Source organism: Melanostigma gelatinosum, assembly GCF_949748355.1.
Source record: "Melanostigma gelatinosum genome assembly, chromosome: 15".
Classification (NCBI taxonomy): Eukaryota; Metazoa; Chordata; class Actinopteri; order Perciformes; family Zoarcidae; genus Melanostigma; species Melanostigma gelatinosum.
In genome coordinates, this window is record NC_136648.1 from 4,874,770 (window position 1) to 4,899,508 (window position 24,739).

At 41.1% G+C, this 24,739-nt stretch overlaps 1 protein-coding gene and 1 long non-coding RNA gene across 2 annotated transcripts; one reads left to right on the plus strand and one right to left on the minus strand.

The window, feature by feature from the left end:
- Positions 1-7,226: 7,226 nt before the first annotated feature.
- On the plus strand, positions 7,227-23,639 carry LOC306788978. The gene is made up of 3 exons (XR_013772632.1): positions 7,227-8,783; positions 8,905-9,028; positions 23,325-23,639. It is a non-coding gene; the product is annotated as an uncharacterized lncRNA (long non-coding RNA).
- On the minus strand, positions 10,424-13,687 carry LOC306789694 (uncharacterized protein; the record flags this gene model as incomplete). The annotated part of the gene is made up of 4 exons (XM_079285774.1): positions 10,424-10,441; positions 11,376-11,569; positions 12,338-12,479; positions 13,598-13,687. The coding sequence occupies 4 exons, from the start codon at positions 13,685-13,687 to the stop codon at positions 10,424-10,426; spliced, it is 444 nt and encodes a 147-aa protein (XP_079141900.1).
- Positions 23,640-24,739: the final 1,100 nt, after the last annotated feature.

The window sequence follows — 24,739 nt, forward strand, 5'->3', positions numbered from 1 at the left end:
CCATAAGGTGCATCAGTGACAGGCAGGATATAGAATGACAATATAAGTTGCATCAACGCACATCTACCTGTCCAATCTTTAGGCTGGATTGGATATATGGTTCTTCCTCCACACCACCATCATAAATCAGCTCTAGGTGCTGTCTGTCTTAACACACTGTTATATAGATAGTTGCTAGCATTGTGACTGTTGCTACAATTTGCAATAATTTGCAATAATACTACCTACATTGGGCCCTTAGCGGTATCTGAGACTATACAATCAAATGGACCCTCTGTAACCTTGAACAGAGGTGGGGTATTATATTATACAGGTGGGTAATCTCAGTGTAGCCTCTGACAAGTGTGATGGAGGGGCAAAGTGTCATCAGTAAACAGAGTTAAAATACAACTAAATTCAGGACTTATGAGTCTGAATCTTGAAGGAACTGGTGTTGCTAGCAGTTGCTAGGTCCTGAACACACAATACAATCTGTACTACTGACTCTTAAAGGATTACATCTACCCACCCCCTTTGTACACATCACAGGCATAATATGATAACAGCTTCCCATACTTATGTGTGGCAGGCCCACACTCGTCAGTTATGATGCACAAGGTTTTGGACATCCACCCGTAGGTGTGTTCATACTTGGGACAGGAAACTACTTCACAGAAGTCGAACTGGACCGTTGATGTTGTACCTTCTTTGAACATAAGAGTGAGAGTTACATTTTCATAGGTGAGTGTCGTCAGAGAAGCCTCTCTACGTGGTCTGAGATCGGTTTGATTAGCTACTGAGGCTAAATGTCGAATCCTGATGTAGTCATGCATGTGATCTGGTTCCTGTCTGTGGTTAATTCCCCATACTAAGAGGGAAGCTACTGAACTCAGGAATAAAATAATTACAGACTTCCATAACCCACTGACCCTAGAGTCTCCTAATGGACGCCCTCGCTTAAACTGTGGGGGAAACGTCATCTTCAGTACTGTCTAAACCCCTCTTTTGAGGTGTCTTTGGCTTCAAATTTTCCTGTTTGATGTTCAATCCTGTCTCTGCGAGTGTCTCACTCGTTACCTTCGCTGCTGCACAGTGAGTGAGGTGGTGCCAAGTCGCTCCCATTTTATCTTTTCTGCATGTGAGGTTGCCAATACTACCTCCCATGGACCGGTCCACCTTGGTTCACTCCACCTGCGCTCATGGACTCTTATCCACACCAGACTGCCTGGTGACACGTCAGCCTGCTTCCTTTCGTCAGCTGCTGCTTCTGCGTTTGTCACCTGAGAAAACAAAACTCGTCTCATGTTAGTTAGAGCTCCCGTATATTTCTCAATTTCTAGAGTTAGCAAGTCTAGTTGTGGTTTATCATGACGTTATTAAATCTCAAAAATTGTGAGTAGCACCTTTACTGAAAACTATTCTAAATGTGGATCTACAAAAAATGTTTGACACCTTACCATATCTCCCCTTCACCTCGATATCTCTGCTGTAAGGGATCACATGGCAATCATCTATGTATCTTGGCTATACACTGAACCTCCCCATGGTCCTGGTGACAGCATGGGCATCTGTTGATGTCTCATGGGAGGAGGTCCAGCTGGACCTGGTCTTAGGTGCTGCTGATGTTGTGGTGGGAACGGAGCATGTTGTGGTGGTGCATTGGGCTGTCTTCCTCTTCTTTTATGTGGGCAATCTCTCACCCAATGACCTTCTCTCCCACATACGTAGCACTTCCCTCTACCTACAGGTCTTTCATACTCTCCTCTGTAGTTACCTCTCCCTCTGTTGGATGCTCGTGCACGTCCTCTGCCTCTATAATGTAGTGGAGGTTGGTAGTACACCACTGTGTGGGCTGGTACTGCTGGATTTGGTTGGTATGAGGTCGGGGGTGCAGCTGGATATTGGGGCTGTTGTGAGGCCTGAGCCTTGGCTACGGCCATCTGTTTCTTGGCCAGATGTTTTCTGCTGATTTCTCTGTCGACCTCTGCTACTTGCAGTTTCAGCAGTCGCCGCTGCATTCTCCTTATCTCCTCGTCTTCTTTACTTTCTGCTCGTATTTCCTCTATCTGCTGTTGCAAATCTTTTCTGATGCGTTCTACTTCTGTTACTTCACATTTTAGTCTTCTTACCAGTGCTCCTACTTCCTTACTCTGCTTCTTTAATGTAAACATTATGCAGCCTAGGAGTATTCAAATGTGTGTATTAAATGTGCACGCTTGTCATCACATGAATCAAAGTCAACTCACCCTCTGTGCTGTATGGCGTGTGGCCGTTGACTCCAAAACTGGGATCCACTGCTTCACTTCCCAGATCTGGACCCACTCAACCACGCACCTTGACTAAAACAAACACAAAACTGCCAAAAGTTCAGCAGTAAATGTTAGCATACGTCTGTAGTGTAAGAGAGGTCAACGATCTCTCAAATATGTTTGCGCCGTCCGTGTCAAAATTGATTCTTAGGAACGATGTAAAATAGTAAATGTACCAAAATTAGTCAATACTGGATATGTGAAGGAATCTCGAATCCAAAATTGAAGCTAGAATTCCGAAATCAAACTCAACATCTAAATCAGAATCACAATCACAATCCAGTTCCAAATCAGAATTCGAAAGGTTTAAAATTGGAAGTAAAATGAAATTAAAAAACAATGAATAATTAATCAATTAAATATTAAATTCAACTTTAAAATCAATAACTGTGTTCAAAGATATTCAATCAGAAATACCAATGCAAGTCAAACTGTTGAACTGCACTTACACTCTGGTCTGCACAATAATGAATCACAATTAAGTTCAAGAATTGAAGAACAACTGAAACCATTAATCTTTGTTAAAATGCTGAATTAAAACCAAAGTCAACGACTAAAGTTATAATGCTTAATTAAAACTAAGGTCAGGATATAAGCTCACAGCTCTTAGACAATGAATCTCTGAAAAATTTACAGATTCTAAACACTTATTTACGGTTATCTGCAGTTACTCCTTCTTCTGTTTAATTGTTTTTAAATCTCCTTTTCTTTTGCCTTATGTTTTGATGCTTTTAATGGTTTTATGTGAAGCACTTTGAATTACCTTGTTGTTGAAATGTGCTATACAAATAAACTTGCCTTGCCTTGCCTTCTGCGCCGAACCGGAAGTTGTTCTGCGCCGAACCGGAAGTTGTCCTGAAACTGGCTGCTTTTATAACGGATATGCTAACCGCAATGCTAACGACAAAAACGGAGCTTCTAATAAAGCATACGCACACACAAGTATCACCAAAATCCCACACTTTAATTCCACTGGTACGCCCTCTGTCTCCTCTCACACTCTACTGGTTATTTTATTTTATAAGCACTTATTTTACATACAGAGTACCGCAACACCGGAGCTACACGTAGCTAGCGTTAGCTCCTCCAGCGCGGCTACAGATCATGCAATGTTATTCATCATTTTAAACGTATTTCCACGCTGCTAAAACACAGACTAGTCACACGTATTATTGGACTTATTGTCCATCAGTTTAAACGTATTTCCACGCTGCTAAAACACAGACTAGTCACACGTATTATTGGACTTATTGTCCGGTTTTATTACACCTTAAACCTCCGGTTAACAGGCTATTAGCTCCTCCAGACCCGAGTTCACTGTTACGTATATGAAACGCGAGTTATTCACTGCCAACGCCACAACCACTCACCCAGTCTGCCTAGCACCACCAAAAGCCCATTATTCTCCGTCTTCTGAATCATCCACACGACCCACTATTTTATCCATTCACAGCCAAAACAAGCGAGAGTGTCTTTCCTGGAGCCGCAGCCTCAGAAGCTAACTCCCGCTAGCCTAGCTACGCTACACAGCGTACGCTTCGAGACCTGAAAAGTCATGAACAAGACCCGCGAAGGGTTGCACGCCTGGGCCGGAATGTCACAATATTTCAGTCCGCCAAGTTACATACCTGCTTTTGAACTAGTTGTCAACAAAAGCCCAAAATTGCACTCACCGAGCCAGAGGGTCTCCCAGTATGTGCAACCCTAGTCCGCTTTAGCCAAACAACTGCTTGATACCAATGTGATGATTTAATTACAGCGCTGTCTGCCTTTAATTTCTTTATTCTTAGGATCCTTATACTTCTGGACTAATCTCTTAGTTCATCATACTTCAGACAGTAAATCGTAGCTTACCTCAGTGGAACGTGGCCTCCTCGTGGAACGTCCTCACCAGCAACACCGCGCTAGCCGTTAGCAACGCTTAGCCAAGCAGAAATTCCCCTAAATGTCCTACAAGCTAACTCACAGATTTCATGAAACGGCTCTGCCTACCGATATTATGGGCCCAGGATGTCTGCTTGACCAACGCTGCCTTCAGCACACACAGCGAGGCCGGTAAGACTGTCCCTTCGTGTGTTTGCCAAATTTGTTATGGTAGAAGTTACCTCACAACAAAGAGGAGGCCGGAGCACATGTGACTGCCTTGTGCCGTCGACACGCTGCAATAATAACGCTACCAAGACTGGTTTACAATTATAAGGAATTTAATTCCACTGATGTAAGTACGATTACAGTTATACATTGGAGTATATACTCCTATGAAATATTAAAACAATAAAACCCCATTTGCAAAAAACTCTACTCAGCTCCTCAGGGTTAAACACGTCTGTCCTCTGCGAGCATCCAGGTGAGCGAGAAAAAGACTTTGAATTAAACCTCCCACCCCTGTTCGACACACCTCCCCTTCCGTCTATCTCAATTGCTATTGGCTACCTTCCAGGAGTGTATTCTGCACTTGGCAGAAGCTTCATGCTTCTGCATGTTTATGTTTATCTTAATTATGCATTCTCAAAACCCTTATGATTATGACTAACTATGAATTATTAATTATGAATTATTAAACACTTTTATTATATCTACTAACTACAGTTTTTTACTCAAATTTCTTACAGTGTTCTCTTTGCTTGCAAGCAAATAAATTGACTTTTACAAATTTGATCGTTCATCCAGACTCTGTTTCATTTGACATTGATTTGATAACACTTTGACACTCTTCTCCCGACTATTCATAGAAATATTCCACCACAACTAGGCGCTGTGAGCAGGATCGCTGACTGTCTATCAGAGCTCCAGAGGGACTGACCGGAGGAGAGGCCTCTCCCAGGAATCCAAAACTGAAGTTTCCTGTCTTATACCTCATTAGACGAGAGAGAGAGAACCGGCAGACCTGAGGGAGTGTCTGATTGACGGCACGCGAATCCAACGAAAAATAATTAATTTCTACAAACGGGTAAGAAAGTTAAAATTCCAATTGTAAAAGTAATGGTAAAATGATACTAAGGTCATATGATTTAACAGACACAGATGAATGGTCAAGTAGTCATTTTTAGTTGGGTAACACAATTGTTTTTGTTTTTTATTTAGGTAACACAATTGTTTTTGTTTTTTATTTGGGTAGCACAATTGTTTTTGTTTTTTATTTGGGTAACACAATTGTTTTTGACGTCCGTGGTTTCGTTTTACGAATGTGGTTCATGTAAACTCCCTTTCTCATTTTCTGACGTGTCACTGTTACATGCTTTTACGTGGAAAATAGGATTGTGTTATACGTGATGATTTAACTCAGAATAAAAACATTTTGAGATCGTGAACACAGATCGCTTGACTACAATTGGTTCGTTGTAAAACCGTGGTTAAAATGATCAAATACGTGAATTCTATCCTGATAGAATAAGAATCGTGATAAATAACTAACGTGAATTTCAAATAAGTTTGAAACAAGAATCGTGGTTTTTCACAACATAACGTGAATTTCAAACGAGGTTTTTTGCAAAAAGTTTTTCCTTCGATAGAATAAACATACGCTGTATGGTGACGACTATATTGTTAAGGTAACGTTAACGTGTCCACGCCTGAAAAGATGGGTGGAAAAAGTAGTAAAAGCGCAGAGCCCTCGGGCCCAATAATTGATATGATGCGACAGAAATATGGAAACGGGTGTTTAGAATGCCTCATGTACTGGTCAAGGGAGTTTGGGTTTCCTGAAAACGGCTCATTGAGCGCCGTTAAGCTCAAAATGTTAAGAGGAGATTTAAAAGGTAAATTGAAACAGATTAAATGTACGAAGAAAGTCAGAGTCAAAGACTTAGAAATGATCGAGAAAAACCAAAAGTGTTTGGTTAAGTGGGAAGATGAGAGTGAAAGTAGGGAAAGAAAGCAAATGCTTAAACAAATGACTTATTTGAAGAAAGACGAAACTGATACACTGAGTAACCCTGTTTTTTCCCACACTCTCTATCCGAGCCTTACAGGAGCGAGCGGTCCCCTCCTGGACACGTGTTACCGACCTTCCCCACAGGATGGCGTTCTACAACCACCACCACCACAACCAGCACCTCCTCCACCACCTCCTCCGCCATACCCTGATGCACCACTGGCTAGCAGACCAGCAACCCGGCTCCTCACACAACAGCAAGAACAGGCTCGCCTGGCAAACGAGGAGCTCCGACAGGGTCCAGCCTCGCCTCACCACAACCCGTTTGTCTCTCCTCAGATGGCTGCAACATCGACACCTGCCACCTCACCATGGTCCTACGCAGGCCCGCGTAGCTGGCGGGGTGCAGCTGGCGCTGTCGCCAACTGGCTCAGCCCCGACACACCCCCACCAGCTTTCAACCTCGACACATCCGAAACTTTCCAGGGGCCCATGATTCAAGTTCCAGGACCAGCTGATGGTGCGCCGGGTCTCGTGTTCAGACCCTGGACGCAAGGTGACATCATGCAAGCTTCACTTCACCTGCCAAGCATCCAGAATGGCGCAGCTTTCGCAAAAGACTTCCTGATATTCTGCAAGGAATTTATGCCTACTGGCCCAGAGGTTCACCGCCTGTTAGTCAAGCATGTTGGCCCAACAGACTTCAGCAAAATCAGGGTCACAGTTACAGGTGCTGGCCGCGACTCTCTTATGGTAAAACCTCCCTGGGGAGACGTAGCTAACGTGCCCTACGCCACTTTCATTACAGCCGTCTGCCAAGCTATAGTGACCGCTTTCCCATCGAAAGTTAATATGGCTTTAATTAATAACACGAAGCAAGGTAAAACTGAAGATGTGACATCATATCACCAAAGACTCATGTCTGCATTCCAAACACACAGCGGTATTGAACAACCAGCTGACAGAACAACAATGTCAGTGTGGGAAACACATCTCAAGAATGCTTTCATGAACGGGCTGCTACCAGACATCAAAACAGTCACCGAACGCTCCGTGATTGGCCTGGAGGATGAAAGACTTGATGAGGTGATAAACCACGCACGGCACAAATGCAAAATGTATAATGACACTCAGGCCAGGCAAGAGAAACGCAGTAAACAAGTGGGTGAAAAAGCTCAGCTTGCGATGCTTCAAGCTGTCCAACAGATGACACGAGGAGATGAGGGAGGCCAAAACCAACCCACCCACCCACGTAACAGCTATGGGAGGGCCCAGCTGAGGGGGCGCGGAAGAGGAATGCGACGTGGTAGGGGCCAAAGATGCTTCCAAGACAACCGAAATGAAGGACTTTCACATGTGCAGCCCAACGAGTGTTTTAACTGCGGTGAAACAGGACATTGGTCCAGAGACTGCCCTTATCGCTACACACACAGCGAATCACGACAGCCACGTGGACGACAGCCACGTGGACGACAGCCACGTGGACGACAGCCACGTGGACGACAGCCACGTGGACGACAGCGCGGAGAGGACGGAAGGGGTGACTCTCAACAATTTGGCACTTCCGACTGACGTGATGTGGGGATGCACGTGGACAGGAGGCAGCTGACTCCCTCTCGGCTCCGGAACAGATAAGAACACACACTGACTCAGAACGCACAAACAACGCGCACATTTACTGCAACGCACACACGCTTCCTTGCACGCACACTGCAGAACAACAATCCATTCTTCTTTGTGTCATTTCACACTTAGAGCAACAGCAAGTGAATGCATCTACATCACAACCACACACTTATTCAATGCTCTCATCAGAGTCATACAAAAATATGCCAACTACAAAGGTAGTTGTGGAAGGGAGAGAATTAACATTTTTAGTAGATTCTGGAGCTACTCACTCTGTGATTCAACAGAAATATTTTCCTCATCAGAAGATGAGTGGGCGTTTTGTATACTCTCAAGGGGCCTCCGGCTTAACTGTAACTGAAAGATTTTCTGTTCCGATGACGTGTGTACACACTGACTTGACTGATGACGATCCTGACATTAAAGTGAAACATTCGTTTCTACTTTCGACCCTCTGTCCCATTAACTTAATGGGCGTGTATGGAATAGGAGTAAAACCATCCTCTGATGGCCTTAAAGTGCTGAGGCAAAGAGTCGTACACCAAATGTTACAGACTCCCTCTGAGGCACTTTTTTGCTATCAATGGTGGCTCCCTGTTGACGACGCAGAATGACTTTGTCACACAGTAGACGCACGGGTCTCACCACATGCCGACCGCATGAACTACAAACATCTACACTGCACCTCACACATTTCTAAAGGACAAGATGTCTGCTATGAAGACAATTTTTTTGAAGGCATTAATGATGTAATCGCCTGTTCCAGACTGTTTTGGTCTACTTATAAATCTGCTGTATCTGTTTCTCTGTCTCCATCACAGAAAGAACTGTTTGATGTTCCAGATTCAGCTCCTCACATCTCGCTGTCAAAAGGACGCGATGATGAGTGGAGAGATTTGGGTCCATTCGTCGCTCAATGCGAGGCGCTTACCGACTGGGAAAAGACATGCGATCCACTCATTCTGCGATCACAGTCTACCGGCTTCCACAGAACGGTTTGTGTGCTCTTAACACCTGCCTGCAGATCAGTCTGTGTTTCATGAGCTTAACGAAGAAATTCAAACGTTTTAAACTAAAGCTGCATCTATTCCTCCCGCCCTTACTTCTGTTCCACAGACACTCTGGGCGGTGAACAAGTATGACGTTGGCCTGATTCACAACTGTCAGCCTGTCATCACTCCGCGCTCTGATTTTCGGCATCACAAGCACCAGTACCCTCTGCGCCAAGAGGCCATTGACGGTATTACACCCGTCTTAAAAATAATTTGGATAAAAATGCATTTGACCATGTTGTCAGAGCACCTTCTTGCAGATGACGGTGATGTATCTGTGAGACTGTGTTATCTTTGCTTGCAAGCAAATAAATTGACTATTACAACTTTGATCGTTCATCCAGACAGTTTCATTTGACATTGATTTGATAACGTTGACACTCTTCTCCCGACTATTCATAGAAATATTCCACAACAAAGTGCTTCACTTAAAACCATTAAAACACAAGGCAAAAGTAAAGGAGATTTAAAAAACATACGTTAAAAAGCAATTAAAATAGAAAGCAGTGTAAGAAATAAAATACAGTAATAAAATGCAGGAATTGATTAATAACTTGAATCTGGTTCAATTAAACACAGCAGCAAACAGAAAAACTTGCAAAAACGTTGGTTTCTTTACAATCAGTGTCTGACTGCTCAAGTTTGTTGCTCCGTTTGTTTGCAGATTTTTAGCAATATCTTTGAATACAATGGCCAAAGCTGCAGAAATGTTTTGTACCAAACTCTGGTCTGTCGTTGGAAGTTGTAGTCACACCGAGAATGTCCCTAAATGAGAGAGTCCCCAAACAAATGACACAATGTCATGGTTTGATTTCATGACCATTGTTTTGGATTAAAGATTTCACCATGTTTTTCCTCAGGAGCAATTTTAGTTGTGAACAATCTGAAGTCACAAAATTATATATATAGAGCAGCTTTTAGTAACATTTCTCTGTATGAGTAAAGTACAAACATGTCATTTAATGTAGAGCTGTAATTGACAGAAAAGTCTCAAGCAAACCATTCAGTTTTGAAACGCCAATTCACCTCTTAGAAAAGTGTTTGTTATTCATGTCTTAACGGAGATAATTAGTTGCAGCCCTGAAGTCATGGTTGGTTATGTACCGTGAGAGGCAGTGCAATTCATGATGTGGCAAAAAACCATCAACGAAGTGACGCAACAAACAAAAATAGTTTCAACTTTATTCATTTAGATTTGATGGAACTTATTTGTTATCCCAGGAACAGATATTTTACAGTCACAGTACATTTCAGAATAAAACTACTACTCTTCCCTTGAGTTTCCCATAAAGGAGGTTTGAGAGTTGCGGTTAACTGCCAAGAAACCGCTCAAACCAAAGTCTTACAATTTGTACTTGCAGATCAAGTTTAGTAGGAAAGAGTTATACAAATGCAAACCGGATAGATAGATAGATAGATATGAGTCTTCTGAATAATTATATACTAACAGACAAGTGATGAGTTTCAGCTTAAAGTACAAACAGTTAAAACACATCTAAGTGCAGTAAAAACACTTTGTGTCTTCATTGTATCCAACTAGCCACAACCTCCTTCTCTCAGCATGACCGCCAGCGAGAGGACGCTCAGCAGGAGCAGCACAGCTGGTGAGGAAAGGGACAAAAAGGAGTTAATCACTAAATGTTTGTTCTGTCGATTCAGTAATGACATGGCGGCTCAGTGCAGAGACTACAAATCAAATTTCTTTTGATTTCATTTGCTGCGGTTTACGCCTCAACAATATCATCAATGGACATCGATTTGTGATGTATTGACAAATTACACTGATGAAGCGCAAAAGCTTCATCTCTTTCCAACGTCCCCGGTACTCTGAACAAGTCATCGGTATTCATTGGAGACATTTATGGACAGACATGTAACACTTTATTCATCTCCAATGCTTTTGGGTAGAGGCAGAAACTGACAAATATCTTTATAACAAATACACAGAAATTATCTGCATCGCCAGAGAACAAAAGTGTGTTTTGTAATAATTATAGTCACTGTACATAAGCAGCATACATTTACTTATTGAGCTTATAAACTGCATGCAGAGTTAATATTCAGAACTCATTATTGGAGCTTTTGATCATATATCAATTTCCTTGACAACCATCATCTGATGCAATCGAAAGCTCCAGAACAGCTACTAAACGGACCAAATTAAGAACCTTTCCTATCAATTTAAAATGATGTACCCGTTTCTGTCTAGGATATTATATGACCAAGAAAATGAGATGTTCCTCCATCTCTCGTTATTTAGTTACTGCTGTTGTGGATTGTTCTCAGACATCAGTATCTGAAGACCTAAAACGAAAATGAAAATATATAAACAGTGGCGTTTTGTTTACCAAGAGGCTGGACAGCTCCACCGCTGTTGGGCATCGGTGTGTTGGTGGGTGCTGCTGTTGCGTTGACGCTGGGTGCTGCTGTTGCGTTGACGCTGGGTGCTGCTGTTGCGTTGACGCTGGGTGCTGCTGTTGCGTTGACGCTGGGTGCTGCTGTTGCGTTGACGCTGGGTGCTGCTGTTGCGTTGACGCTGGGTGCTGCTGTTGCGTTGACGCTGGGTGCTGCTGTTGCGTTGACGCTGGGTGCTGCTGTTGCGTTGACGCTGGGTGCTGCTGTTGCGTTGACGCTGGGTGCTGCTGTTGTGGTTCTGATGAGGTTGCTGGCCGGGTCGGCGAGGTTCAGAGGACCGCTGTTCAGAAACTCGATGAAGTTGTTGACAGCCACTGAAGATTGACAGAGCAGTGGGCGGTTACACACGTTCTCATGGGCAGCAGTTAAAGTCACAGTAAAATAAACATTTCCAGTTTGAAAGAGGAAGGAGTAAATCCATCTGTATATCTGGAGAAAAGAGGCTAAGCTAAAAGAAGACACGTAGTAAAGGTTATTTTTCCATTTAAGGTCTACTTGTTCTCGTCACTGTTTTTGTCTGTACAGTCAAGTTATACTAACATTTCTCTCCAATTTCAAAATTACCTTCACAACCACTGTTGCAAACATTTATAAAAACAAAAAACCGCTATTAAAATCTGATTTCTCACGTGTGAAGCTGAAACTACAAAATATTTTCACATGGAAAATAGTCACATGACGAATATGTTTCAGCTGCATTTGTCTATACTGTTGTTTTTTAATTATATAAACTACATTTTAGAAGCTCTTCATAGGTTTTGTACTCAAGTCTTACTTTGTAAAGTATAAGCCGTCATTTAATATAGTGGACTAAACTGTTAAATATTTCCTTCTGAACTGTAATGAGACGAAATAAGGAAAATAAAGACTCAAGTACAGTACTTTAGTAAATGCATATTTACTTTCCAACGCGAGAGAACATACAGTATTCCCCTACGATACTGTGTACTCAGGATGAAATAGATGAATAAACAAAATGCTGTGCAACTTTAGTTTTAAGAATTCAGGTTTCTACATGGAAAGCCTGTTGTGAAGCAATCTTGTATATTAATGTACGCGTGTGTTACTGTGTGTCCACTTACTCCCGTTAACAAGCCCACGCCCGAGGATGATGGAGGAGGTGGTAGCCTCGCTGCTTCTGCTTCTGGTGGTGTTCACACTTGGAATGTTGAACTCACAATCGATCTGAGTTCCATTCACCGTGCCACGGATATCTGACACTTGCTAGAAAGGTTGCGTGACATAAAGTAAGTTATGGTGCGGTAAAATAAGTTCAGAGAAAATTTTTTTTTTTTTTATAAACACATTTACTCACAGAAAACATTTTAATTTAACAGATTTGCCTCACTTATTTGACTAATTTGTGATGCTGCTCAATTATGGTCCAGTGAATAAACTCCTGTTTTACCCGATGTAAAGCAGGAGTCTCAAACTCATTTTCATGCCGGGCCACATCATGTCGCCCACAAAGGGCCGGTTGTAAATGTAACTACTCCTAACATATTGTTAAATAACTCTGAATTTGATTACTAAAGTGTAAAAATATTGTACATAGTTATATAAAAATATATTTAAGCACATTTCGATAATAATTTAAATCCTTTTAATTTCGGGTTAAGAAACTCACATTACTGGATCAAACGATTAAAGAAAATAGCAAAGACAAATATCAAGTTATTACATTAACTTTGTTCAATGCTTAAAATCCTTTCAAGGGTGCGTTTGCACAATCCCACATGAAGTATTTCATGCGTTTAAAGTCACATTTAAAGTCGGCAATGTACTCACAATACATTTCAAGTGTACAGCAACAAGCCAAAGCGCTGCTTCTATGACTGTTTAGGCATCTCATAATTTCGACTATCGGGATATTTTTATTTTCAAGTCTAATTTAAAAAAAATATATTTTTATGTTTGAGACCCCTGATGTAAAGGATCATTTTATAGCTTTTGTTGGTGACATGTTTAATCCATTACCTACAATGATTTAGGATCTCAAAAGTTCTTAGCATGATTTCTGACACCCCAGACAACCTACTGAAAGCAATGGAACTAAAGGACACAAGTATTTGAAATGTATAAATAAGTTAATGTCTGTTCTTATCATTTGATCTATCGTTGTTTCTAAGGCTGTGAATCTATAACTTTAAGTATCTGCTCAGTAAGTGACTTAGACTTTTTTTAAATTTTGGAATATTTGGATTTATTTTTAGCATACGCAGTATAGACACTAAATTATCAGCATGTATGAATGTGTATTAGTTTCTGTTAACCCCTTGTTTCATGAAACGAGTGCATTTACTTACGCCAACATCTATACGACAGTAAATACGAGTCCTCACCTCCTCATTTACGGTGAGCGCAGCGTCTGTGTTGTTCAGTGTCATTGTCCTGAAGAAGAACCCGTTGGCATTACCGCAAACGAAGAGCATGGTGGTACCCTGCAGAAAATAAAATAGTGATTAAAGGGTAATACATCAACCTTGAAGTGACCACATGACAAATTCCAACAGTCAGCGTCTTTGTTAAGGCTGGAAATAACATAGTGAGTCAACAGTCCAGAGTTTAGTTTCCAACTCATCCGTTCCTCAGTATTATCATTTTCCTTCCGCTTCCCTGTTGCATGTTTCTGTGTTCATGTCACATCATTTTGGAAAGTCATTGCACAATATGCTTGAACACGTTTAAATATTCTGATTTGTTGCCGTGAATAATTTCTCATTTATAGTCACTGTAGGAGCCAAAATAAAAAACAAACAAAAAAAAACACATGTCATGTTGAGGATGATATCACTGTTCCAAAGTAATTTCAAAATCCAGTAATAGACACCAGTTTGTTACTTTTCTGTGTAAACACAGCAGCCATATAGCACCTGTTGCCATCGTCAACATATTTCACACTATGTCCCAATTCAAGGGCTGGATCCTCAAAGTCCATGGGTTTATTCAGAAGATATCATAATGGACTTAATGGTTGGAGAAATAGCCTTATTTTGCACAAATTATGAAAGCCACAATATTGTATTCTTTACAGCCTTCAGTATGAGCTAAGAGACACATTGTCCAGCTGTTTGATGGACTATCCAGGCAGCCCTGATCAACTAGATAAATATTGTTTCGAGTCAATAAATGCCAGTCATATTTAACAGATGCATTCATTGAGATGGTTCCATGTCACTGATTAACTAGATCCAGAAAAGTATAAATAAGGAACGGGACATAACATAAACCTATCATAAACTTGTAAATCAAGTATAGTATCATCGAGTTCTGACTCTACAAGGCAACGGCTGCCTAACAAGTTTCTGGGGAAGAGGAAACAATACTCTGTACTTTGGCCTCATGTCAAAAGGATCTCTACTCCGGAAACCAGCATCTTTTCGCAGACACAAACCTGTCCACCATTTGTATAAAAGTATTTTACTGCTTAAAAAGCAGCATGAGATTAAGTTGAGTGTCTAATTTAGCAAAAAGATGTTTGAAATAGTGTGCGTTACCTCTGAGGCGTTCGCAGTGAGGCCCAGTGCGATGAATCCTACGACCCCTCCACTGAGCTCGATGGACAGCATAGCGCCGTTGGGAGCCACTGGGGCGGCGGCGACCACAGACCCAAACAGACAGCGGTCTGGTCCATTAGGAGCGCAGTCATCTGGGTTCTCTACACACAGTTTATCGACTCCGCAACCTGAGCGAGTGATGTCCACCTGGTACACAAACAGAAAACTCAGTGGACTAAATTCTTCATGGCTATGAAAATATTTTGTGCAGTAAATGAAGCTAAAGTCTGTTATTTTCTAAACCGTTTCTGCCCTCGGAGCAGTTATAATGAGTCACTGATTCTGAAGTTTTATTTGTTTTGAAAAAAAACGCAAACTATTTAAAATTGTCAACCAGCGGCTGCGTTATCTGCATATCTTTGCAGAGTTAATGCCTCCATGTATACACAGGGTGACGAGTATACTCAGCCTGTTATATAATGTCAGAGTTGCATGATGGAAATAGGACCCAGTGTTTTTAGGATCTGGCACCTAGGGACTTTAAGTCAGAATATCTTGGCCTCTGGTGCATCAATTGAATAAAAATAAATCCCCTGAGAGTTCCCCAACCTTAAGGAGGTGCTATACTGAAATGCTGGAGTAGCCCTTTAAAAGCAGAATCATGTTCTGTTGTTTAGCAAAGTTATGCATTCAAGTATACGATTACAGCCGCTTCTTGGAAACAAACATTTAACAATAAAGAGTAGAGAGAAGTCCAAACACAGGAAATGATCATCAGTTAACAGCTCTAAAGACCCAGACATAAACCCTTATATTGGTTAGCCATTACTTTAAAAAAAAAAAAAAAGTGGTGGTGAAAAAAATAGCTGGTGTTCTCTCCCTTTTACTTAATTAGCCTTCAAACCTGGCATTTCATTTTAAAAACAGAATTTCAAGGCGGAAACACATTACCCGTTTAAATTACAAAGGTCACGCAGGTGTTGTGATGATTTACACAGAATTTAAGTGAAAGAAAACCAACCGAAGCATTGGAAAAGGACAGATGAGACGTTCCTTGGACACTCGGAGTCACATAAAAGACCAGCGCTGCAACCAACAGGGTCAATCCACGTGCCATTCTTTAAAGGAAGACAGTAAATGTACAAAAAAATGAATAGTTATTAAAAGTGTGATTGGAGAGCCGGTCTATCATCAACACACTGCAGTTTGAGTTGGCAAATATTAATTACGCAAAGAGAAGTTTAAAGTCTCAGCATATTCAAAATGGATTGCATTGAATCAATCAGCAATCAATTAAGAACAACAACAAAGTATTTCTAAAAACACATTTGGTTGACTGAAAAGATGTTGAATTATGCAAAGACAAAAAAATAAAAATAAAAATTTAAATAAACTACAAAACCATCAAAAGAAACAGAACTAACTCCAGCAACTCGCCTTCTTTAGACAAAGTTAGCAAACTTAAAAACCACCATTTACATTTTTGATAATCTATAAACCAGAGCATTCCAGGTGTCTTTCAGGGGATATTAACCTTAAATCATCGTGTTTTGAGTTGTACAAAAGTCTTTCAAATCACACAGCAAAATAGATTTCATCTGGCAATTCCCCTCAATTAAACTTGTTAAAACAATTAAAATGAGCTAAAAAGATAAAAGTATCACTCAGAGAGAACCGGATGACGTTTTCCTAAGAGACTTACCTGAGCTGTGAAAGTGAAGTGTTGAGCAGGAGGGATGTTCTTTGTTCAGCAGTTTCTGCTCTTTTATATGTGCATACGATCGCTGCGGAATTTTTTTAATCAGCAAACCACCCACAGGTGGTGATGCAGGAGGAGGGAGGAGGGGATTTCTGCTGCAGAGGGCGTTCCTGAAGAGGGTGTGGCTCTCAAATCACTTCCCACCTGGAAGGTGTGTATTCCAGGAGCCAAACAAGCCTGTTTACTGTTTAGGGGAAATACATTTGTCATTCGCTGCACACAAAACACCTCAGCTAAGAATCGATTCTATAGTTAACTGTAGTTCAGAGATCGGATGATCGATTATTCATCCACTTGATGACAGATAATTTGTTATTTACTTTAAATGTAATCTGTGAACTTTTGATGTACCCAAATTATGAACTATTGTCTATAAAAGTATAAAGTAAAATAAAGACTTGTGGATTCTATTACAAATTTATATAATCACAGTTTGAAATATCTTAAAATGAAAAAAATACATGATTATCTGCACACGTTAAACATGAAGTCGGTGATTTTCGGTGGTTTTCATTTAGCTCATGTTGAGGTTTATCTGTATCGGCACCAGAGTCAATTTAAAGTGATTTATTTAAGGTGAATAAGTGCATTAGAAAAGAAGATTAGATCAGATAAAATACAACACAAATGCAGCAGTGAAAGTAAAGAAAATGCAGAATTATATTTTTTTACAGTGTTTACAATAGCTCTCCTTCAACCAGTGATGAGTCACTGACTCACTCATAACACATTCATTTGTTTACTGTAACTCAAACTGCATTGTGATCAGTCTTATGAAATGAAGAGTGCATTTTCACCTGCGGTGAGCTCTTTGATCGTCTGCTAGTATGCAAATCATATTCTGCAGAACATCGTGATCAACATTCCTGTCAGATCATGTTACCTGTTTGGTGTTTACAGTAAAGGACATTTTGATTTGTTTCCATGAGTTGCTGGATATGAACTTTACTTTATAGTTTCCATCAGAATATAAAAGACAACGCCACAAATACAACAGTATTAGGTGCAGTATTACAGCATATAAATCCACACACTTTGATGTCCTTCAATGGAGCGATAAAAGAAATTCAACAATAAAAGTAATTAATCCAGATGCTTAAAATTAGAAAAGGTGAAGTTGGAAGAAAACTGTGCCAATATTCAATCGATTATTAGACTTTAATGATGTCCCATTGTGGGACTCTCCACTGTCTCCTGAGACTCAAGACTGATCAAGTTTCTTTTGTCGATACCTGTTCTTTACAGCGTGGCGTATCTCTGCTCAACAACCGGGGGAAACTATAGAACACTAAGAATTCATTCCCCAAAAGACATTTCCTTACAAACAAGAGAAGCATTGTTTTTGTGGTAAAAAAAACACCATCATCTTTAAAGTGGCTATTGTTAAAAAGGTCAACATTTGATTTTTCAGCACCGATAGGTCTACTGTGGCCCCAACAATAAAGATAATATGCAGAGAAATAACCAGTAAATCTCAAAGGGAAACTCAAGTTGTCCGAAGCTTCTTCTTGTTCTGTATTGTTTTCCCAAAGCTGTTAAGTACAATACCTCAAAGTTGAAATCCTTGTACGCAGATAAATCAATTCTAACACGTGAAACACATTGTGCTTCGTTACTGAAGTACAAAAAAGTTGCATACAAGTCATAAAACTGGAGTAAAACAAGCCGGTTGATGTGATTTGAACCCTTCGATATGGTTCTTCTTCTCCTGAAAATCAAATTAATCTGCTTCCACTCTATTCAGGGCCAAAGATGTTATGTTAGAAATACTGAGGTTATGAGTGAAATTTATTTTGACGGCCTGAATTTAGTTTTCAACACCTTCTTCACTTTTGTTTCATTTGTTGTTGGGTTAAAGATAGCAAAATTCTAATACATTGAGTTTTAAAATCCCAAAATCAACCCCCACAAGTCATTCGATCCTCCATCAGGATTTGACCTCATCGACCCCAGATGTCCCCGAGCAGCTTCATGAAAACCTTTCTTCAAAAAGGCCTTAAACATGATTTTATCCAAAAAAACATGAAAGAGAAATAAATTCAGACTCATGTTTGCTTGACTTATCGGAGTCTCGCCATGCTTCAACTCAGAATCAGAATCAGAATCGTTTATTGCTAAGGAAGTTTGCACCTACAAGGAATTTGTCGTGGCGGGTGGTGCATAACATTTAACAATAACATTAAACTATCACAATCACAAACTCCACCTCTCCTTGGCCCATATGCAAATGTTCCTGGCTCTAATGAGTGCAAACATGTCCCACAGGTTTAAACCGGTCTTTGCGAAACCTGTGCCAGACGTCACTGATACTGATTTGTTTTTTCTCTGCAGCCTGAGATCTGTTGAAGGTTTCGTTTAGAACAGAGGTCTTCAACAGGGGGTGTAAGAAATTTGAGCAAAAAACGGTGTGTTTAGTAGATATAATAAAAGTGTTTAATGATTCATAATTAAGAATTCATAATTAGTCATAATCATAAGGGTTTTGGGAATGCATAATTAAGATAAACATAAAGGGTTGTAGGATTAGTAGCTAATGAGACATGAAGCTTCTGCCAAGTTGCAGAAGTTTAGCTTTTATACTGAAGGATTAGCATAGAAGGCATTAAGCAATAACTGACCGTCATTGAATGTGTTAGCTGCTCAGGGAGAGAGAGATGTGGAGATAGGCGTTTACAGAAGTGTGTAGAGAAGTTAGCCAATAGAAATTGAGATAGACGGGAGGGGAGGAGTCGCAAACGAATATGTGGGCGGGGATAGAAGTGTTTTTCTGCCTCTTTTTAGCGTGTGGTTGCCTGGGACGGCTGTGTCCTGGGACCAGAGGTAGTTTTTTCCAAAGTGGGTTAATATTGTAATATTTCATAGGAGTATGTACTCCAATGTTTAACTGTAATCGTACTTGCATCAGTGGGATTAAATCATTTTAACTGTAAACCAGTTTTGGTAGAGTTATTATTTGCAGCGTGTCGACTATAAAAGCAGCGGACACACGTGTGCTCTGGCCTCCTTCTCTGTGGGGTGAGTTTCAGCCCTCACAGGGGTCCGCGAAATTGTTGGTTGATTAGACTATTTTTTTTCCCAAACATGAATGTGTCCATTACTTTAATGGTTCAGTATTGTATGCGTTGCCCTCCGGTCAGTGTGATGACAGGCGCACCAAAGAACGACAGCAGACACCTTGAATACAGTTTAAACCAGTGGCGGGCCGTCAGGGCCTGCAAGGCCTTCTCTGCTGGCCTAAACAGAATGACAAAGCTACATATATTTAAAAAAAAAAAAAAATCTATTTTTATAATTTAATAATTTTTCTTAAATACACTACATGTATGCTGCATAGCAAGCTCTCCCAGCTGCAGGTGCCCAACTCCACCTGCAAGTGGATCACAGACTTCCTGTCTGACAGGAAGCAGCACGTCAAGCTGGGAAAGCACGTCTCATCCTCCAGGACCATCAGCACCGGCCTGAACAACCTAGAGCTCAACGCTCTAAAGACAGTGGAGATGGTTGTGGAGTTCAGGAAGAACGTAGCCCCACCAGCCCCGATCACTGTGTGCGGCTCCCCCGTCGACGTGGTGGAGTCCTTCCGCTTCCTGGGCTCCATCATATCCCAGGACCTCAAGTGCGAGCTGAACATCAGCTCCATCACCAAGAAGGCTCAGCAGAGGATGTACTTCCTGAGGCAGCTGAAGAAATTCAACCTGCCAAAAACAATGTTGGTGCATTTCTACAGAGCCATCATTGAGTCCATCCTCTGCTCCTCCATCACGGTCTGGTACGCTGCAGCCACAGCCAAGGACAAGGGCAGGCTGCAGCGCATCATTCGCTCTGCCGAGAGGGTGATTGGCTGCAATCTGCCATCCCTCCAGGACTTGTTCACTTTAAGAACCCTGAAGCGAGCAAGAAGGATTGTATAGGCGACCCCTCTCACCCTGGACAAAAACTGTTTGTGCCCCTTCCATCTGGTAGGAGGCTGAGGTCCATCAGGACCAAGACCTCACGACACATGAACAGTTTCTTCCCGTCGGCAGTCGGGCTCATTAACAGACCCCCACTGACTCTGTCATCCCCAATACAAATTCCCACCGGTCACTCCGCCGCACATCCCTTCTATTACACTCGACACTTTCACACTACACGTACATCTCACTGGTTTATAGTCCTGTTATCTGTTTGTTTGTGCACTCGACTTCACTTAATTTTATATTCCACTTTATTTTATATTTTACTTCATCTTGTATTTTCTGTAAATTTAATTTGTTTCTACTTTGCATTGTAGCTTGTTAAATGTTACGCACCTCCCGTCATGTCAAATTCCTTGTATGTTCAACATACAATGGCAATAAACCGTTTCTGATTCTGATTCATTATAATTTATAAAAATATTTTTCCCCATTATCTTATTTTCTCATTGCACAGCTACTGTCTTCCTCAGTTGCTCTGCTTCCAGTGCAGCTTGTTTTAAGTAGAGCTTTTATCCAATCAGATCTCACCTCTGTGTCTCTAGGTAAGAACATAGAGGCCTGCAGACTCTCACCTGCAGCCAGTGCAGATTAAAGTAAATGGGGACAATATTGTTGATTGTCACAGTGTTCAACCTATCAGATCTTTAGTTTGACGTCTTGGGCGTATTCTTTGACGTGTCAGCGCCTGCTAGCCGGCCTATAATGACGTCAGCATTACATGCTGCTCAGTATTCATCTGTAGCTTTCCCGCTCGGTGCAGAGTGTGCTGTGATTGGTCAGTGGGCGAGCACGTGACTATCGTGAACCGAAACTTAACAGCCAGCAGAGGCTGATGGGTGATGGGTGATGGGTCATGCAGCTCAGCCAATCAAAATGCATTCTGACCGAGTTGAGCTGCACCATGACAGAGGGTGCTGAGCCAAGGAAAGAAATTGCAGACCAGTACATTCAATGTTCAGGTTGTGAAAGTAAAATCCTATGACAATCTCTTTGGGTCGCAGTGTGTTATTAAGGAATGATGTGGATCCCACAGCCAGACCAGCTGAGGATGTTATATTTTCCTGCATGTAGGTGTTTGCATTTTCTAAATGCTCCAGTGTTATTCAAATGACTAGTACCCAACGGTTTAATATGAAGATGTGCATAGTTAGAGCATTAAAAATGAACAATAGCTGTGGCTTCACAATGTGTTTATAAGGTGGTATTTGAGCTGCAGGACAGCGGTGAAGGCCCAGGTATAAAATGCACGGCCCGCCACTGGTTTAAACAAAAGTTTTATTGAGGGTGCCTGTTCTCTATGTCGCACTCTTCTCTTGCTGTTCTTCTTCTCATAAACTTTAGTAACGTCCAAACTCAGCAACAATACCACAATAACTATGCGGTCACATTCACCAACGGGTTAGCTTGTTAGACTCATGCTAATAACGGCCCTATCAACCGTTTTATACCAAACAGCTACTTACAATCTCTTACTAGCCTTAGATAACAAGCACAACAGTTAACTTAAACAATGTTTGCCTTTAATATCGAAATCTCACCTTGAATACAGTTTAAACAAATGTTTTATTGAGGGTGCCTGTTCTCTACTTACACTCTTCTCTTGCTCTTCTGAGAAAGTATACAAGGAAGCGTGAATACCATGCACAGACAACCACCTAGTGGTGAGATGGCGACACCTGCTGGCCGTTTTAACTATAACACACATTACAATATAAAATGAGTTCGTCAAAAATCCATTCATCTCACATTTGTATACTACAATCACACACATCGACAGCACTCAGGTGTTCTCCATTCCACTACTTGTGACACTGCTGGCATCAACTAGCTGGACCTTTGAATTAGGTCAGTCACTTTAAAAGGGGGTGAATATTTATGCAAACACTTATTTTACACTATTCATTTTTGATATTAGTTTGGAAAAATCTGTTTCCACTTTGACATGAAAGCTTTTTTACAAATGTCAAATTATATCGACCCTGATTTCATGTATAAAAGCAGCAAAAGGGGGAAACATCCAAGGGGGGTGAATACTTTTTATAGGCAATGTACAAGTTTTTCACCAGGCCCTTGGGCTAAGAACACAAAGGTATAAATACTGTACAAAGCCTGAACACCAGCCTCTGCTGGGTGGGGTCGTTTAAGTCAAATACTTATTTTAAATAAAAGACTACAACCCAGACTTCAGTTTGCTTGCTGTAAGTGTGCACATACGGTTTTCTGCTTTGAGCTTGCGACAATCATTTCAGGAGTACTCCCTTCAAGTTTGACCTCCAAATAAATTAGTTGCTAGCTACTTTGCAAGGCAAGTTTATTTGTACAGCACATTTCAACAAGGTAATTCAAAGTTGTTGTGGGAAAATATGTCATAGTCTTATGCTTTAGGGTTAAAGAATGTAAGTCTTTGGAAGTGCAGGCACAAAACCTTGTTTATCTTGTTATGTTTGTTCCTGTGTATTGTGTCTGTCTCCAAATTGGAGACGGGGACACACAGAGGGGTCTTGAATACGGTATTTCCTTTGATAAGCATTAGAGGAAGGGCGGGACCCTCTTTAGGTATTTATGATGTGTGATGGTTCACAGGGTTATTCCGTCTCTGCATACTGTGACTTAACACTTTGACCAGGTCACAGTGACATCAAAGGAAGCATCTGGCTGAGTATAAATGTCCATGCATTTGACTATGTTGTCAGAGCACCTTCTTGCAGATGGCGGTGATGTATCTGTGAGACTGTGTTCTCTTTGCTTGCAAGCAAATAAATAGACTTTTACAACTTTGATCGTTCATCCAGACTCTGTTTCATTTGACATTGATTTGATAACACTTTGACACTCTTCTCCCGACTATTCATAGAAATATTCCACAACAACTTGGCGCTGTGAGCAGGATCGCTGACTGTCTATCAGAGCTCCAGAGGGACTGACCGGAGGAGAGGCCTCTCCCAGGAATCCAAAACTGAAGTTTCCTGTCTTATACCTCATTAGACGAGAGAGAGAGAACCGGCAGACCTGAGGGAGTGTCTGATTGACGGCACGCGAATCCAACGAAAAATAATTAATTTCTACAAACGGGTAAGAAAGTTAAAATTCCAATTGTAAAAGTAATGGTAAAATGATACTAAGGTCATATGATTTAACAGACACAGATGAATGGTCAAGTAGTCATTTTTAGTTGGGTAACACAATTGTTTTTGTTTTTTATTTGGGTAACACAATTGTTTTTGACGTCCGTGGTTTCGTTTTACGAATGTGGTTCATGTAAACTCCCTTTCTCATTTTCTGACGTGTCACTGTTACACGCTTTTACGTGGAAAATAGGATTGTGTTATACGTGATGATTTAACTCAGAATAAAAACATTTTGAGATCGTGAACACAGATCGCTTGACTACAATTGGTTTGTTGTAAAACCGTGGTTAAAATTATCAAATACGTGAATTCTATGCTGATAGAATAAGAATTGTGATAAATAACTAACGTGAATTTCAAATAAGTTTGAAACAAGAATCGTGGTTTTTCACAACATAACGTGAATTTCAAACGAGGTTTTTTGCAAAAAGTTTTTCCTTCGATAGAATAAACATACGCTGTATGGTGACGACTATATTGTTAAGGTAACGTTAACGTGTCCACGCCTGAAAAGATGGGTGGAAAAAGTAGTAAAAGCGCAGAGCCCTCGGGCCCAATAATTGATATGATGCGACAGAAATATGGAAACGGGTGTTTAGAATGCCTCACGTACTGGTCAAGGGAGTTTGGGTTTCCTGAAAACGGCTCATTGAGCGCCGTTAAGCTCAAAATGCTAAGAGGGGATTTAAAAGGTAAATTGAAACAGATTAAATGTACGAAGAAAGTCAGAGTCAAAGACTTAGAAATGATCGAGAAAAACCAAAAGTGTTTGGTTAAGTGGGAAGATGAGAGTGAAAGTAGGGAAAGAAAGCAAATGCTTAAACAAATGACTTATTTGAAGAAAGACGAAACTGATACACTGAGTAACCCTGTTTTTTCCCACACTCTCTATCCGAGCCTTACAGGAGCGAGCGGTCCCCTCCTGGACACGTGTTACCGACCTTCCCCACAGGATGGCGTTCTACAACCACCACCACCACAACCAGCACCTCCTCCACCACCTCCTCCGCCATACCCTGATGCACCACTGGCTAGCAGACCAGCAACCCGGCTCCTCACACAACAGCAAGAACAGGCTCGCCTGGCAAACGAGGAGCTCCGACAGGGTCCAGCCTCGCCTCACCACAACCCGTTTGTCTCT